This window comes from Lottia gigantea (assembly GCF_000327385.1).
Source record: "Lottia gigantea unplaced genomic scaffold LOTGIsca_23, whole genome shotgun sequence".
Lineage (NCBI taxonomy): Eukaryota > Metazoa > Mollusca > Gastropoda > Lottiidae > Lottia > Lottia gigantea.
Genome location: NW_008708645.1, coordinates 2,678,594 through 2,698,168, shown reverse-complemented (window position 1 = coordinate 2,698,168; position 19,575 = coordinate 2,678,594). Strand labels below are relative to the sequence as shown.

The following is a 19,575-nucleotide window of genomic DNA, read 5'->3' as shown; positions in this document are numbered from 1 at the left end:
ACAAAAAGAGTACATTAATAAAGCGAATTTCAGATTTTTTAAATTAATTTTAATGTCAGATTATATATATGACATGTTCATATGACATTTTATAATATGATATATTTTATTGCTTTGAAAACAAATTCCTCAAAACATATTTTTCAAATTAATGCGTTTTCACATCATACAGTGTGTATCATTTTACGTATCACTGTATGTATCATTGTAAGTGTGTATCATAGATAGTAATGTAAAATGTGGTGTTTACATTCGTCAACTTTTCAGTTTTAAGCTCTTGAAATTGAACTCTAAGATGAGTTCCGTGGCAAGTTGACATTCCTCATTTCCGGAATACCCACCTGACCTAAGATGCCATACTACGATTTGGGTTACGGATGTTGGTTATTTTGGAATTTTTTTAGTGAATGCTGAACCGAAAACCCGAAGACTGGATGTACGTACACATTCCAGCAATGTAAATTTCGTGACACTTTTCAAAGTGTTCATTCAGATTGAGTACTGCGATAGGTTTTGCTAGTGAAGCAGTTTATGCCCCATTTTCTGAATACCTCGAGCCACTCTGTGGTTGAGCTTGACATATCTAAAACAGAAATTATTATAAAATGACCCTATATTATATAAAACAGTGACACTCTTCAAAAGCTCGTGTTCAAAGACGGAATTGAAAGTAAGTACGGCGGAAGGCGTTGCCAGTGAAGCAGTTTATGGCATTCCTAAACACTTGGTGACACTCCCTGATTGGGTTTAACGGGTCAATAGAAGGGTCGCACTATGAACATTAAATATGCTACCGATGACCGTGTTGACAACAAGGTAAAGCATGAATACAAGAGGTCAAAGGTATAATTTTACTACGGTAAATTCTTGAAATATGATAATAATCACGAATCTTATCACCCAGGTCAGTATGCACCGACGCATATTGCCTGAGGGGAAAGGAAACATGATAACAAATACAGCTTGACAATGAATGAGTATAAGACAACACTATTGTTGTGTGGCAAATGGACACTGCCTTTATTGATTGATTGACATTAGTATCAAGGTCATCATCTGTATTACTGGAGGGTTTTATTAGTCAATGGTTTACTACAATAGATGTTGTGTATTTAAGAACATATCAAAACATTAGATCTCTAGTCTTTTTCAATTATATCAAATAAAACAGAAGGTGGAAAACTTCAGTCTTAGCACATTCATCAGTAAAACGAATATAAACGATTATTTGTTTAACAGAGTTGATAAACACACATAATCAGTTTTAAATTTGTTTTACAGAGGACTATTTTCAGTCATTTTTCTGTTATGTATTTTCTTCTGTTAAATCACGACTAGCACTGCTATTGTGTAGCTTATACTCATAATTTTTGTATAAAAACGCGAAAAAAGTACTACCAATGTGCGAAGACAGTATAGCTTTGTTAAGTTCCGTTGTCCTCTTCCTTTACATTTTCAAATTTCCACATCGAAATCGAATTCGAATGATAAGGTTTCACAACAGAATATCCAAAATTACAATGTCATGTATTGAACATAATGTCTTGATACCTTATGAAATAATATGTAGCCTACAGGACAAGAAACTACGAATTACGAAAGTTTACATAGAAGAAGAAGCCCACACAATAAAATTTTGCTCTAGGAAAAATTCCCATCAAGTATTCTGACAAAAACTTCCGTTCGATCAATTTCCTATATACATAAACATTTATAGGCAAGTTACGTAGTTGACAATTAAAACCAGTGTAAATATAATAAGTTGACGCTAATGAATTGATATGGCCATAACTTCTGACGGTTACATATGTTTAATTTCCCATTTTATGACAAGGTGTATAGGTGTGTTTCTAACTATTTCCACGCAAAGAAGCATAAGATATATGGATATACTATTTCTGAATTCATTTAAATAACGGCCATGGCTCGGGGATCGTTTTGTGTCTTGAATATATGTAAATAGTCTTCAGAAGTACCAGAACCGCACGAAAATCTGATAATCCCTAAATATACCTCAAGCTAGAAATTCCACTCTCTATTTCTATAATTATAGCTTTTCTATAGCAGAGTCCCAAGAAAGACGAGTCGTCATTTTAACTTTCAAACTCAGATAATTCTGGACACACAAGTCATGCTTTTGACGGCTCAAAATTCGCATTAAGCTGTGAATACTATTACTGATTAGCTTAGCTAAAATCGATTGGTGAACCCGTCATTTTAATATGAATTCACATGCCCATACAATCTGCTATATCAATAGGGCTGACAAAGAAACAAGCGTCAAGTCGTTCGGATGTTACAATAAACCATGACCAAGAGTGCTATAACAATTCGCGTTAAAGATCCCTCGAAAGTTGAAAATCGAAAAAGAATAAGCAAAAAAAATTCCCTCATTGCACACTGTATGGTGTTGCCCGTCTCCATTAGCTAACATGGTGCAGAAAAGTAGGATGTTAAACTCCATTTGATACATCAAGAGAAATACTGAATCGAATGAATAGAGTTTTACGGCCTACTTTTTTGCACCATAAAGACGGGCAAACGCCATGTAGTCTGCAATGAATGAATAAAACTAATTTCCTTGTATTTTATATGAATATTGAAAAATATGTAATGTATTCCACGAAAATCATCGTGTTAAGCCGCTATATATGAGTATTTATGGAGTAATGTATTTTAAAGATAAACTAACTCTTAGGATGTCCAAAAAATTGAAATCTTTTAAACTTGCCCAAAATGAGTCTTTGTCCATCAGTGGACTTGCCTGGTGTCAAAAATATATGACAGAATCCCATAAAGTATTTTTTTGATACACGCTTTGAAACGTATTTTGTCTTATATAGAGATTTTGTTCTTTAGTCATGGCACCTTGTAAGTGTTTAACACTTATTGAACAAGTTTGAGATTTCAAATTTTATGCCCATTCAAAGAGATAGTATTCCTTTAATGAATCAGGAAGTTTGCAGGTTTGACATGAAGATTGATTTCTTAGATTTAACCCCCAATCGTCAATAAATATTCGTAAATTCTATTGTCAGATATGCACTGTTTTCATTTAAATGCTAGCCTCGCCTTATAATACAATATAAAACAGCACAAGAAAAATGACATCCTTTGAACTGCGAAACAAAACAAAAATATTGATGTATGACATGTCAATCAGATTTGACTAATAATTCCATCCATATGTATACGAAAAAATATCCATTACAATGTGCAAATTTAGATTTACAAGGGGCATGCTGATTGATTAAGACACATTGTTGAGTTGGGTTTGTGACAACTGTGTATATTAGATATACTTTTTATATCCGTTACTTTAGTGAAGTAAAAAGGTGGGATATACTAAGGTATACGACTGTTATATTGGATAAACTATTAGAATATATTTTTTCTAACTTTTGGTATTCGGACATCATATATGTGTTATGTAGGCACCATCGCCTTGTGGAATGAATACATTGGCAAAGCGAAGATGCGGAAAATCCCCTTGAACATGTGATTGAAATTAGATTTTAAGTAAATTTATATAATTATCATGATATTCTACACTGAAATTGAGGTTATTATCGTCTAAATATTTGCTTTACCAGCTAATATATCTTATATTCAGCTGTACGTATTACTTATCAGAATTCATATCCGGCACCCAGTACGTTTACAATTCAAAAACAACAAAATGACCATGGAAGTTTTAGACTATCGTCAATGCAGGGAACGAATTTAAATCAAAAACTTTTTATAGTTTCTATTTGTAATTTGAGTTCACACACTTTTTATTTTATTTCAGTGGCCACATTTGGTATCACTTTACTCGTCGGGATCCCAAACCCGATTAGACGATGGTCAAATGGTTGATCCAATGGTAGCATATGATAATGTAATACGTTCAGATGAAATGCACGGAGCTTACAAATTTTACTATCAACCAGAAGATGGTGGTCGACCATTCCCTGCATCTGGCCACACTAGTAAGGGAAGTGAAACAGATACCAGAAGTACTGACGAAGAAAAGTTTAAAAGAAGGGCGACATGCAGAGTGTTTCTGTTTGTATTTTTATTGATGACCCTGCTTGCTGTAGTTGTAACATCCATCACATTAGCTATAGTTTGTGAGTATATTTATAATAATCTTTCTTACATCTTCACAATATCATATCAAGCTATTTCTAACTGTGTCTAATACCTTGACTGCAATAGCAACTGATTGGTATTCATCGAGCATTCAATAAACAGATAACCAAAGAATCCTACTATGATGCATCTGCCGAAATAATGATAATAAACTGGGATGCCATTCCGGAAACATCAAGGATACTATTTATATCTCATCAGAATCAATGATTCCTCATTATACAAAATGAACACTCTTTTATTTCAGTAACCCAGGGATCGGGATCAACACCACCAACAGGTATGTGCTCTTTGTTATCTTGTACAGCATCAACATGTTGCTTCCATGTACTTTACATGTATCCATAAACTTTGGATACCGATTTATGTAAGGGCAGTGAAAAGTAATCGCTGGCCCTGTTTAAAGCTATATACGACATGATATGTAACTGGCATAATCTTTGTCCGACACTATCTCATCCGATGTGATCTGTAACTTCAGTGGTCTATAGCCAACACCATTTTATCCGACATGATCTATAACTGGCATGGTCTGTATCCTACAGGATATGTATTTAGTACGGCCTTTATCCTACACGATCTGTATCCAACATGATCTGTAGCTGGCATTACCTGTATCCAACACTATCATATCCAACATGATCTGTAACTTAAATGATCTGTATCCAACATGATCTGTAACTAGCATTACCTGTACCCAACACTATCTTATCCAACATCTGTAACTTAAATAAGTTAAACCTTATTCCTTTATAAATGTTTGTCTTTTTCAGAATCATACCAAAATGGCTTCCGTTTACCAGACAGAAATTTCACCGATGATCTCAATGATAAAAATAGCGAGGCCTATGCCAACCTGGAAAAGGAGGTTTGTTCAAAGGTAGGTATCGCGAGGAAACATTTTTGAAAATAAGTTCTGTTACTCTTTATATTCGTCTCGAACGAAAAGATATTAAAGTGTTGAGGCGAAATTATTACAAGGACTCGATTTAATTTCCACTATTATAAGAAATTGTAAAGGGTGTCGATAGTAGAGCAAGGAATCTTACACTCCCGGATCACCTTATCTTCTACTTCAACCGACTTTGTACTATTGTTGATATCCAATGATAACTTGAACATATTAAACAGAGCAACGATTACACAGTGTTGGTCATTTTAGGTAAAGACAACACTTTCTGAAAGTACATCTCCCGTTAAAGATCAAAAGTTAGAATGCTTCATCGTCAGCGTAAAGTAAGTTTTATTCTTCATTTTTCTCAATGAGCAAGAAGCTCAATCAGGGACACCTTTGGACTTTATCTTCCTTCTGAAAGATTTCAGACAGTCAGAAAAGAGTAGGCCAATGCCGCTGTCCTGGTAAAATCTCAATTATTGCATAGTCCATGCCGTTGTCCATCTTCATTAGTCTAATCAGAAAAGTAAACTTTAAAACTATCAATCTTGAATTTGCTATGTAAGCGTTTTTATTGAAGATTTTCTAATGAATGTACGGAAAATTGGCAAAACTGGTTGTTTAAATCAGAATAAGTCGAATTGATGATAAGGGAGAGGTGTCCGCCTCATAAAATCAAATTTCAGTTGATTATATTTTTCCAAATTTTCATTCCACCATTAGCGTTATTTCCAATTCTTCCTTTCAAAATATACCCCGGTTTACACTTCCACTTTCATATTGTCTTTTTTATATTTTTTCCAGGCCTGGAAGTATTATTATAGTGTATGAATTGAAAATACCATCAGCCGTTGTTCAGCAAATAGCAGATTTTAGGATTAAAATAAATATATTCTTAGAGGAAAAAGTTTCAAATGGACAACTTGGAGATATCAAAGTGGATACAACGTATAAATGTAACGACAACCAAGGTGATGCAGAATGCAAACAAAAGGCTGTGACAACACAAACGCCTACTACACAAACAACATCTGCATCTGATGCCGTAACCCCTACTCCCTCTACTGCTTCAACGGCTTCCGATGCTGTAGCAACGCCAAGCAGTGGTGCGCCCTCAGCTTCCGACACCACTGCTTCTGTTCCTATTGAAGCGTCGACAACAGAACAAATGGCAATCCAATCAACAGAATCGCAAGACCTAGCATCTACAGTTACATCCTCATCCGATGTCGTAACTTCAACCTCAGCTACTATTTCAATGTCCCCCGATGCTGTAGTGACACCAAGCAGCGTCCAGACCACAGTTTCTGACACCTCTTCTGTACAAATTGAAGCTTCGTCAACTGAACAAATGGCAATTCAATCAACAGAATCGCAAGACATGACAACTGCACCATCTCCATCCGATGTCGTAACTTCAATTTCAGCTACTACTTCAACATCTCCAGAAGCTGTAGTTACATCAAGCAGCGTCCAGACCTCGGTTTCCCCTTCTTCTGTACAAATTGAAGCATCGTCAACTGAACAAATGGCAGTCCAATCAACAGAATCGCAAGACATGACAACTGCACCATCTCCATCCGATGTCGTAACTTCAATTTCAGCTACTACTTCAACATCTCCAGAAGCTGTAGTTACATCAAGCAGCGTCCAGACCTCGGTTTCCCCATCTTCTGTACAAATTGAAGCATCGTCAACTGAACAAATGGCAGTCCAATCAACAGAATCGCAAGACATAGCATCTACAGTTACATCTTCATCCGACGTCGTAACTTCATCCTCAGCTACTACTTCCGGGGCTCTGGTAACATCAAGCAGCGTCCAGACCTCAGCTTCCGACACCTCTTCTTCTTTACAAATTGAAGCATCGTCAACTGAACAAATGGCACTACAATCAACAGAATCACAAGAAATTACAACTATGGCTACATCATCTCCAATTTCAGCTACTACTTCAACGGCTCCAGTAACGTCAAACAGTGTCCAGACCTCAGCTTCCGACACCTCATTACAAATTGAAGCATCGTCAACTGAACAAATGGCAGTCCAATCAACAGAATCACAAGACATGGTGGTTACATCTTCATCCGCTATTGAAACTTCCCATTCAGTTACTAGCGCGGCTACAAATGGTTTGACACCAAGCAGTGTCCAGCCTTCAGTTTCTGAATCCTCCAATTCAGGAAATATCGAATCTTCAACGTTAAGTCAATCAAGCAGCGTCCAGTCGCCTGTTTCTGATACCTCATCAATGGAGCAACAACAATTAGCATCACCGTCTACTATGATGTCAATGCCAATGGAATCATCATCTTCATCTATGCAACCGGAGTCTTCATCAGCATCAATAGCAGAAGAGATGTCAATGATGTCTGCAACCACCACCATGCCAATGGCCACTTCTTTAACGTCATCAATGGTACAACAGCAGCAATCTTCATCATCAACCATGATGTCAATGTCAATGGAATCATCCTCTTCATCTATGCAACCGGAGTCTTCATCAGCATCAATAGCAGAAGAGATGTCAATGATGTCTGCAACCACTACCATGCCAATGGCCACTTCTTTAACGTCATCAATGGGACAACAGCAGCTATCTTCATCCTCAACCATGATGTCAATGGAATCATCTACATCAATGCCGTCGGTTCCTGTTGAATCTTCAACGCCCATGATATCTTCACCATCAGTAGTAGATCAGTCAATGATTTTTTCTACCGCTACTTCGCAAAAGGTCACTTCTGTGATGGCCTCAATGGCTGAACAATCATCGTCATCGCCAACCACATTGTCAATGTCAATGGAATCATCGTCTACATCATTACCGCTTATGTCCTCGTCAACTCCAATTGCAGCCGAATCTCCCTCAGTGACAATGATGCTATCTTCAACGCCCTCGGGAGTAGACCAGTCAATAATTTCTTCGACCGCTACCACGCATATGACCACTTCTTTGATGACATCAATTGATGAACAATCATCGTCACCAACCACATCTTCAGTTTCAATGGAATCATCATCTACAAAACCGCTTGTGTCCTCATCAACACTAATTGGAACCGAATCGGCCTCGGTGACAATGATGACATCAGTAGAACAGTCAACAACCACCATGCCAATGGTCACCTCTGAAATGTCATCAATGGAACAGCAACAGTTATCGTCATCATCAGACATGACTTCAAGGCCAATAGTATCATCGTCTGGAAGTTTTGTCGAATCTCCTTCAATGCCAACAATTGAATCTTCAACGTCATCAGCAGGAGAACTGCTCATGGTGTCTTCAACAACTACAATACCAATGAGCACATCGATGAATGATCAGTCGTCGTCATCATTAATGTCTTCAATGACAATGGATTCATCATCTGCTTCATTACCATCAATGTCATCATCGATTTCAGTCGAATCTTCTCTGACGATCATGACATCTGCAACGACATCAACAGTAGAACAGCCGATGTCGTCTAATACTGAGTCAGTAACTACATCTGTGACGCCATCAATGGATCAGTTAGTATCGACCACATCTTCAGTGTCAATGGAATCTTCTGCTTCAATACCGTCAGTGTCCTCATCAACTCCAATCGAATTGTCCTTGTCGACAGTGTCATCATCATCCCCATCAGTAGTAGAACAGCCTATGACGTCAAATACTGAGTCAGTAACCACATATTCTATGATGCCTTCAATGTCAACGGTGTCAACTCTTGATGTACAACCGACGATGACATCTTCTGTCATGTCAATAAGTCCGACATCAACAAGTGTAGAACAATTGTCCACAAGTATTGAGACATCAACAACGGTGGAAATGTTAGCTTCACAATCCGTCAGTGCTACATCAGACTCTGTATCCGAAACCAAATCTTTAGACCCATCGAGTGCATCTATCGTGGTTTCTTCTGCACAAGAAACAAGCAGTATGACTGCTGAAGCCATATCATCAACAGACCAAGCAAGTCTTACAACAACATCCCCTATGGACCAAACTATTTCACCCACATTTACCATATCGGATGTCACCAGTACAGTCTGAAACTGTTAATAGGTGTTTGATTCTAGACTTGTTATGTCTTTGGCAATTATGCAAGACAGAGCCCGTGCTATAGACACTGCATCTTACGTTATTTCGGATATAGTCTTTTTGTCTCACCCCTGCGTTGATATACATCAAAGAGTACCAGTAACATATGGAGGATACTCATAATTAACAGAAGGACTATCTATGGATAACCACCTATTAAAAATTATTAAAGGGGGTGTGTGTGTGTCAGCTGTATTAAAAGAGGAATGTGACCAAATCTTTTCTCCCAGTGTTCAATCATTTATTTGTTTTTGTCAATTTTGTTTCGGAAGTAAAAGGAAGGTGTACTACTTTTCTCATTAATTTATTTGTTAAATTATTTTCGAACAAAATCCGAATGTCCAGATTAATCGTATATCTAACTCTTCAATAGGTTATTAATGAATCGCTCATTTTGTGAGTATCGTGATTTTCGTTGGCTGGTCCAAACGAATGATATGTTGTATATAATAAGACAGTAATAATGTTAAATGCAATTATATTTGTTATTAATTTGATTTTTTATATAATATATGTATCTAATACTCACATTTTTATCATTTTTACATAAAATCATTTTTACATAAAATCATTTTTATACACCTGTGTGTCATTTATTATCTGCTATTGTGTTATAGGGGGTAAGTAGGGTAATGCCCCCCTCCCCCTCAGAAAAATTGGATTCCCCCTGAAAAATTCTAACAACCGATCAATTCCAGTACTGCAACTAAACACCTTACACCATTGCCCCGCTGAATATATGACTTGCCTGTTTCACGATCATACAGTGGAAGGGTTTCGTGGATCAACTGAAATAATTCTTTTTTTTTTATTTTTGCCGCAACAGAACCTTTACTCTTTACTCACGTGACAGAGCACCCAAATAACACAGATTATATGCCTTTCTCATCAAGTTAAGAACTAGGGACTGGATGAATGAGCATGCCATTTGACGTATTTGCTTATTATGCCTTTCAGTCATATTGGTTGAGACAGAAACCGGAAGTAGTTACTTACAGCATATAGTTTTTACATTATAACAGACCGGTTTGGAAATGCGAACGATCATAGCTCATAGCGATGATAACATATGGGTTGCGCCCCTTGACGAGAAATGTTTAAGACAATTTCTATTTCCAGTCGACACTAATTAAAAATTAGACCAAATTTGAGGTCCGTTTAATTTCTAGATAGGCCTCAAAATATATTTCAATTGTGTACCAACTACAATACATACAAAATGATAGTTAAGGGGAAGAAACTCTTTCTGAAATAAGATTCCACTAAACTAAATTATCCCATTCAAATAAAAAAAAACTTTTATCAATTCAAACAATGTACAAATGTAACAATTTCTAAAAATAACTAAAAATGATCTCCCCGCTCCCCCCTCCCCGCCAAAAAAAAGCTCATGTGACAATTGCATAGCACAATTTCCAAACATCATGATTTAACGAACGTGGCGTGAATTTACTTGCACAGTTATCACTGTCTCTGAAACGCTCTTTCCTGACGGGAATTTAATACCCGAAACACAAGCATGTAGGCAGCAGAAGATGGACTCGTTCGTGTTCCGGTTGAATATTAATGAATGCTCATATCACTGTAACAATCAAACCATCCGCGGTCACCATGAAGCGGACCATCTATAAAAACTATTTGATTCGCCAAGTGTCATGCACCTTCTTATCTACATTATAATATATTATGGTACAAATGTTTAATTCCATCAAAAAATATAATCATCATGAAATCTCAATTCACAATACCAGACTAATGATGGCCTAGAAAATGTACACGTAATATTTACAAGGAACTAACTTGGCTTGTGAACATAAATTATTTAAAGGGGCATTCTGGGTTTTTTTTGCAGGTCGAAAAAATTTTTTGCTCAAATTTGGAAAACTATACACCAAAATCTAGAGAAATGTGTCCCTTAAGGTTACAGAAAGTTTTGATTTAAATTTACGTAAACTTTTTAAATTCATTATGGTTTTTGGTACAAAACTACTGTACAGATTTGAGTAAAATAAACGCCAAATATAGAGTTGTTATGTTAATCAACAATCGACTCTGTCTTTAATTAACCCCTTTAAAAGTAGATAATATAAATATGTTAATAAAACAGGTATAATTTACAACATTTTTGATAATGAATATTTTGTATACTGCCCCTTAAATAGAATATAAATACTGTTAAATACAGTGTAGAAGTAAATATCATGATAGTTATTTGGATTGGTCTACAGACTCCATCTGCTCATAATATCAATTTTAAATATTATCAGGTCGATTAACCTAACGGTTCATGGGTGATATCTCATTTATTAAAAACCACTCAATTCCTTTGGTCTAGTGAGCATCATTTTTTATGAATTTTGACGAATCTTTCATAACGTATTAAAGACAAGGTCTTGATGTTTTTACCTCATAATTATAGATATATTAGACATCGGTTCGCTAAATTACAGCTTCATAGATTAAAATAACTCTAGAATGCCAATAAAATTCTTGTCAAAAAATTTGTAGAAATCGTTCAATGTCGAACCAGCAATATCCGAGATGCTACCTTAAAGTAACAATCATGACCTTTAGGCGTTTTTATTTAAGCAAATCGTATCGCACAGATCAAAGTGTGCATTTATATATACGAAGCGACTACAACGATCTGCTTACAATACACATTTATTTTAGCAATTTGCCAAAGCACTTATCCAAATCGACCAAATCTTAGCTCACAGTGAAATTATTGTGAAGCAAGTAAACATGCAACTCGGTTATGCGGATGCTCATTTGATTTGTACCATGTGCTGATAATCGACCTTCAAAGCGAGTTGATACGATTGGCTTCAATAAAAACGCCATTAATATGTTTCTGTCATCAGCAGTTCAAACCATAGCCAATAGAAAGAATCATGAAGAAACAACACGTTTGGTTTTCTTTCAAACATAATCGTAAAAAAATGACCAAATAATAGTCATGTCGTCGCTTATAGGATACTAAAATCATTAAATTAATAAAAAGGTGCTCAGAATTTAACCACGGTTTGCAATTGTATTCAAGAAGTTTATCGTTCTGAAATTGACAGAAGGCAGAAATTATACGAAACATTTTGTGTTTGTCATGAAAATAAATGAATTTGGTGATAAAAGAAAATCACAAATGTAAAAATTATTTACATTTTCATGTTGTATTTTGACAGGGTTGTTATTAAGTTTCAAACATGTACAGCGAGTTGTGAGTTTGGCCGCCATATTATTCGACGTTTTGTTTTTGTTAAGTTCACTATATGAAGGTTGAGGTGAGTATAAAAAATTCCAAATGCTATAAATGGAAATAAAGTGACTTTCAATTATCCATTTTCCAGAACCTTTTGTTTGCTTGTGCATGTACGAAATGCTAAAATCAGTTGCGGCGTCAGTGGGGATACAAAACAATGGGAGGGGGGGAGGGGAGATGGTTAACACCTGAACTGTAAACCCATCGTATTCTTAACAAATTTAAAAATATCATTTTTATAAGTTTTTGCACCAAAGTATGTGTCAGAATGCACCAAATCAATTCAATAAGTCGAAATTTTCTTGGAAGAACCCTCTCAGACGCTCCATGAGACATTTGCGATTTTTTGTCCTCACCAGAGTTGCTACATTTTGAATTGAGCCTCGACAATTGTCCCTCCGTTGAGTCAGTTTGCCCCTAATTGTACTCCCAGTATCGGGAGGCTGGCGCCGTGACTGGCTAACATCCTGAAATGAAATCAACCAATTGAAACACTGCGATTTGAATCATTCCCAACCCATTGTTATCGTTTCAATTTAAATAGTCTACTGAAGGTACTAAAATAAATCAATCCAAACGAGAATCATTATATTATATTCAGAACTAGGCCTTCCTAGATAAAGGATCATTTCACAATAAATATAGAACTTATACAGGCTCTCATTGTAGCAGTACACGACTAGATGATATGACAGAAAATATTAATATCGTGGATGGGGTCACCATCATAGGTTACTTTATTGGAATCTTAATTCTTGGAATATGGGTAGGTTATTTAAAGTCATTTATATGTTAAATTAATTTTATAATCATTAATTCAATAATTGTAAAAATTTAAAATTTAAATATATAAAAACTGTGCAATAATAAAATATGCTCACTGTTAAAATAGTGGTCAATTGTAGAGCGATATAGAAATATTTAAGAGATTGTAAAGAGGTTTTCTAACAATTTTAGAATTTGCGCAATTCCAATATTCAGTCAGACGTCTGTGGTTCCTGCAATTCTACTGAAACTAGGTGTTTGATGACGTCACTAATGCTAAATATGTTTCATCACATTGCCGTTTTCAGTGTTCTTGATACACATAAAAATTTTAGAAAACGTTTATACAATCCCTTAAATCTCTTTTAATATTTCGAATGATCGATATATGATTTTTGTCTTCGTTTTTACAGTTTTTTACATGTTTATTTAATTTTGTATTAAATAGTTTAAATGCAGAGACATCGTAATTTGAAATCGACACAGTGGCCACAAATTTCTATTTCAGTCGTCATGTCGTTCGAAACGTACGAGTACTGCTGGATATTTTCTGGCGGGACAAGATCAACACTGGTTCATTGTAAGTAACAAAGGGTTATTGGGTTGTATGTATAACAGTAACCACTAAATATTTCAGTGAGCATATGAACAGTGGAGCCAGCCTTCCGAGACTGGGGTGACAAATAGGGGGCAGACTGACTCAATGAGGGGGGACACAACTGTCCAGGCTGAATTCAAAACCCGGCAACTCTGGGGAGCACCAAAGTCACAAGTCTCCCATTAAGCGTCAATTGTGTTCTCCGAAGAAAATTCTCGAAAAATTGAATTGATAAGGAGCAAAAACGTATAAAATTCATATTTATATTTTTTTTGTAATAAAATGGAAATAAAGTGCTTAGGAATTATTGAATTCTATATGAATAATTTACATAATGTGTGCAAATATTGACCAATGCACATACCAATTAATGTTTTTCTGTGCAAGCTTGAATGATATGTAGTGTGATTCTTGATATTTTTTCGAGTAGTCTGTACCACTCTCTTTCATTCTACCATCAGAATCTTGACAATCAACACTTATGGCATTGGACACTTTTATCTTTTATCAGATTGGTTGCTCACTATTTGCTAGTAATATTGGTGCTCCTATGTTTATTGGTCTAGCGGGAGCTGCAGCGGTTAACGGTTATTCGGTTACTATATTCGAATGGCATGTAAGAATTTAATATATACAGAAATGTTTGATTAATATATTAATGTTATAACGAAAATGCCATAATAAATACTAAATAAATGAAAGTGTAAGGTTTAAAATACTGGTCAAAATTGTCATACCTACATAGTTTCTTCTCAATTCTGCATAAGTTTAACTTGAATTATAGATAGATATAGTACTTATAGATATTGATCAGGTTTGACATTACTGCACAACCTTTCTAGCAAAACATTTTCAAGGAAATCTAAATGTTTATCAATTTTATTTGTCACTTGTAGGCTGTGTTTTTATTAATAGCTCTAGGTTGGTTGTTTGTACCGGTTTATATCTCCTCTGGGGTAAGTGCATTGTCTGTTCAACACGTCCTGAATTCATACATATTTGTCCTATTTTCCTTCAGCAGGTGAACTCTTGGCTTTTAGGGGGCAAGATAATAAATATTCATGATGTCACATGGTTTTCAAGCCGGTCAATTAACATACTTGCATTGTTATGTTTGTTCAGTAAATATGAAAACTCAGTGATAAAAAGGAAAATAGGCAACGCTTCTTGTTTTAATTTGTTAAGATTCACCACCTCAAATGAAGCTAAGTCAGTTTAGATGGATGCACTAAGAACATCGGTTTTCAATTCAATATAGAATCTGAATTATATTTTTAAAGACATATACCATGCCAGAATATTTAAAGCTAAGATTTGGGGGAACAAGACTACAACTGTTAATGTCCTCGCTAGCCTTACTAACATACATTGTGGTTAAAATATCGGTAAGCAAATCTTATATCTTAGGGGCGTACAACATATAAATCCAAAATTGCTTCCTACATGTGTGATCCTTAATGGTGGTTGAAGACGAGCAACGTCATACTTTCTGGACAAGAACAAATTTGCAAGAAAACAAAGAAACGTTTATGTGTGTGTTCTGTTTTAATTTCCTGTAATTGTCTATGTACAGCTAATGGCCTCAGTCATTTTTCACACTCGAACCATGAAAGGATTTATCTGAATATGATACGAAATTGTTTGGTATAACCCGTTGTGTGCACTACCTACAACAAATAAGCTATTTCACTAATGGATGTCTGTGATGTTTTCCAGGCCGAGATCTATGCTGGAGCGTTGTTTCTGAATCTTCTACTGGGATGGAATCTGTATTTGTGTATAATCACAATTTTGATCGTAACGGCATTTTACACCATAACAGGTATATATGTTGCTACGTAATGAAGAACCGTTGTTCAGACGATAAATTTTCTTGTATAGACCTAGCTCTTGCCTTGTGGAATATTAAGATTACCACCTACCAAAAAGACACTCATATACCAATTACAAAATCATACGATATTCAAATTGTTTGAAAGAGTACAGCTTTCGGACTGAAACAATCTTTAACTGGTCGACAACACCAGTTTGATTTATTTGCAACACATTCTCTCGATGCTATATTAAACGTAACAATATAAAGACTGAGTCTAGTCAGTTTTTATCAAACGGTTGCTAGATCCCCTGTCTTCTCGTCGGTACCGTCATGGCTCTTAGTCTTCTGAGGTCTTCCGAGCATGCCAATCATTTGATATACCAGTGCTTTTTGTCCGCAGGTGGTCTAACTGCTGTGCTCTATACAGATACATTACAAACGGTCATAGTTTTAGTTGGTGCTACTGTACTGATGGTTATAGGTAAGTTCTCAACAACAAAACAACTTCTGAACAAAATGATCAACAAGGCAACTGACTGCATTCGGACATCAGTGGCATCTGTTCCCACAAGAAGAACAACCTGTGATTAATCCAATATTTGCTGGAATCAAACTTAAAATAATGTGCAGTACTTTGAGGTAACAACGAACCACATTTTGGCGACTGTCCCATAAAATTATGCACAATCTACCCTTATTGTCAGAATCACTGAGCACTGATCAATCTATCCCAATAATGACCAGAAACAAATGTCAAATACAGTCCTTTGCGTTTCTGAAAACCAACTGAATATTGCAACAAAGTCTTGAATACTGGATGAAATTAAGTGCAACATTTGATGATTTCCAGGTTTGGTTAATGTTGGTGGTATGGAAGGGCTAGAGAAGGGTTATATGGGCGCAGTCGCTAATTATACACTCAATAATGTATCTTGTGGTTTGCCTAGAAATGATTCCTTCCATATCTTTAGAAATATAGAGAATGGTGATCTCCCATGGCCTGGGGCAGTTTTTGGATTGACTATATTTGGACTGTCTGTTTGGTGTTCGGATCAGGTAATGTAAAGCGTATATATAGAAGAAGCCAGGGCGGAACTAGCCTCTGATTAGCTCAATTATTTTTTAAATTATGGAGTGATGACTCACGTTATACAGTTATAACTCATTCTGATGCCACCCTACAAACTAGCCATGCATGCTGTACAAATTTATGGGCACATGAACACGTCGGTTAACATTACATCCGTAACGTTGAATGAGGTCATCCTCTATAAAACACGTGAAGTGGCCACCTTTAGTGATCAAGTATTTTGTCTCTTACAGCTAATGGTACAGCGCTGTCTTTCGGCTAAAAATGTTAGCCATGCAAAAGGAGGAACATTACTAGCTGCGCTATTGAAGATCACCCCGTTCTTCTTATGGATAATACCTGGTATGATCAGCCGAGTACTTTATCCTGGTAAGCTCATGATCAAAAGATTTTGCTCGAAAAGGGCCTCAAGCATTAAATAGTAGATGTAAAAGCTTGTGTTTGTTTCTAGTTTGGAACCTAGGTTGAAGTATTCGACAAATTGCATAACTTATTCCACTAGTGCTATACATGAAAATGAGATAGTCAACGGCTATTCTGATATTTTCAATTTCTTTATCGGATTTGGTTAACTCTATTTGAAAATTTGACCACGAAAAAAAGTTACTCAGTAAATTTGATCTCTATATTTTTCTAACCAGATGAAGTAGCTTGTGCCTCACCAGAGAAATGCTATGATATTTGTGGTAATAAAGCTGGTTGTAGCAACATAGCATATCCATTAATGGTCTTGAGACTCTTACCACAAGGTAAAAACTATTTTCAACTTAGCAGCACCTTTAACAGTCAGATAAACAAAACAGAATGGTGTTATTGAGACCAGAAAAACTCAGACCATCCGCGGAACACGGGGTTCTTTAATTGCTCTACGTTGCGTCGAAATATTTTACTAGCTTGATTAAAACTGGAGTAATCAGCTTATGACTGTAAAAACAGCAGATGTCCGTCTCATTCCAGTCGACCGAAATGTTTTTTGGTACAGGGTTATCCGGGAAATAGAGTTGTCTTTAGGCTTGGTCACCAGGGTCCCTCAAGAATTTTCTTTCTAACGGAGTATTTTCAGTTCAAGTAATATTTTCAGGTCTCCGTGGACTCATGATAGCTGGCATGTTAGCAGCTTTAATGAGTACCTTAACATCCATCTTCAACAGTGCCAGTAGTATGATCACTATAGATCTATGGAAGAGGGTGCGTCCACAAGCTTCCCAGAATGAAATGATGGTTGTTGGACGCCTGGCAGTTGGTGTATGTGTTATTCTCAGCATTCTATGGATACCTATACTGCAGACTACTCAGGGAGGACAGTTGTGGTTATACCTTCAAGGCGTCATGTCTTGTGTCGCTCCACCTTGGACGGTTTTATTTCTTATGGCTATTTTCTGGAGGAGAACTACAGAACAGGTTTGGTTATTGGATTCTCATTTCACAAAACATTTGATCGCCAAAAAATAGGTGTATCAAATATACATTACCTATTGTCTTCCTTGAAACAGAAAAAAACTACCAATGTAATAAGAACGACTTAAGGTTCCATATCGAATACACGAGCTCAATAATTTAGGGAAGTAAATGGGCCGTGGGAAATTTATGGTTTCATTCTCTCAAATGACGTACAGAGCTATCGCATGTTCTACCTGGTGTTACTATTAACCGTATTTCGAAATAAAAAAGGACTACATTTTTTATGCAACCATGAGTTCAAAACATTTCAGTGATGAGATCAGAGCAATCGAGCGCGCCAATAACTCGTATTCTTAATTCTTGGTACCAAATTGTGCACAAGACACCATAGAGAAACAAGCAGAATATCCTCCCAAAGTAGACCACACTTTTACAGGTAAATAAAATAAAAATTTAATGTTAAAGTGGATGTCGTGAAGTCCTTTTACGGATCCTTAGCATCAAGTAACTAACTTTAACAAAATAAGCCTTATTGTAATCATAACTGTATGGAATATAACCAATCATAGGTGCATTTGCAATAATGCAAATAATAATAAGTTCTGGACAATCGTCATTTGGTGAAATTTTGCTACTCATTATAAGAGACAAATCTGGCGTTGAATTACATGTAGTTGGAAAACTAGCAAACCGTGTCTACGATACACGTTGTTAAAATAATCCTTTAGCGATATTTAAGGGTAGAGATCACATAAAATTGTGTATCGTTATTAAATGTGGTTAAAATGTTATATGTGAATTTTTCAAAGCAAGGAATCTGATGCACAACATAACTAACTTGATATTATTTCGTAGTTGAAGAATTATGTCCATTTCTTTTCAGCAACCAAGCACTGGATAAAACAAGTAAAATTTTGGATTTGTGGAATAAACGAAGGGGAAATAACCAAGTTATCAGAAGACCAAAGTATAACACACAGAGTCAAAATAAGTAATATATCAGAAACAGCTTTCAGTAAAAACCTTGTGAACTTTTTAGCTGTAACCATTTCACTATTTACTGCATTTCTCTTCGGTTATTTCTTTTAAATAAAAGCTTTTCTGTTATTTTTTTAATTTTTGTATTTGATGCGTTTTTATCAAATATCGATACTGATAAGCGCCTTCAAAGCTATATGTACGTCCACTCAACCATAAAAATCGAGATATTTTATCAATGTTATACATTGTCTACCGCTTTCGAAGGCAAAATTTCATCTATCCTGACTAAGTCAAGGGCAGCAACTCAAAATTCATACATAAACATTACAGGTTTTGTCAATATCCTATAACGAGAGGTCGCCGAAAAGGTTACACCACATAGCACATAATTTGACGTATTTTTGCATAAATCAAGGGCAGTAACTCAAAACAAACATTTCCTCAATGTACATAATGATACAAAGTTTCGTCAAAATCTGTTACGCAGTCAGTTATTGGGGTTGTGCCAATTTTTCCATTGTATTGATTCAAACATACAGACTAGGG

At 35.9% G+C, this 19,575-nt stretch overlaps 2 protein-coding genes across 2 annotated transcripts; both read left to right on the top strand.

The window, feature by feature from the left end:
• Window positions 1-774: 774 nt before the first annotated feature.
• On the top strand, window positions 775-9,698 carry LOTGIDRAFT_231862 (hypothetical protein; the record flags this gene model as incomplete). Its single annotated transcript, XM_009055039.1, has 6 exons — window positions 775-816; window positions 3,791-4,112; window positions 4,382-4,414; window positions 4,908-5,014; window positions 5,297-5,370; window positions 5,834-9,698. The coding sequence occupies 6 exons, from the start codon at window positions 775-777 to the stop codon at window positions 9,069-9,071; spliced, it is 3,816 nt and encodes a 1,271-aa protein (XP_009053287.1). The 3' UTR covers window positions 9,072-9,698.
• A 3,368-nt stretch (window positions 9,699-13,066) lies between these two features.
• Window positions 13,067-18,099, top strand: LOTGIDRAFT_116012 (hypothetical protein; the record flags this gene model as incomplete). Its single annotated transcript, XM_009055038.1, has 11 exons — window positions 13,067-13,144; window positions 13,652-13,723; window positions 14,253-14,357; window positions 14,638-14,697; window positions 15,022-15,126; window positions 15,458-15,563; window positions 15,958-16,038; window positions 16,408-16,613; window positions 16,881-17,016; window positions 17,289-17,396; window positions 17,729-18,099. The coding sequence occupies 11 exons, from the start codon at window positions 13,067-13,069 to the stop codon at window positions 18,097-18,099; spliced, it is 1,428 nt and encodes a 475-aa protein (XP_009053286.1).
• Between the last annotated feature and the right edge of the window lie 1,476 nt (window positions 18,100-19,575).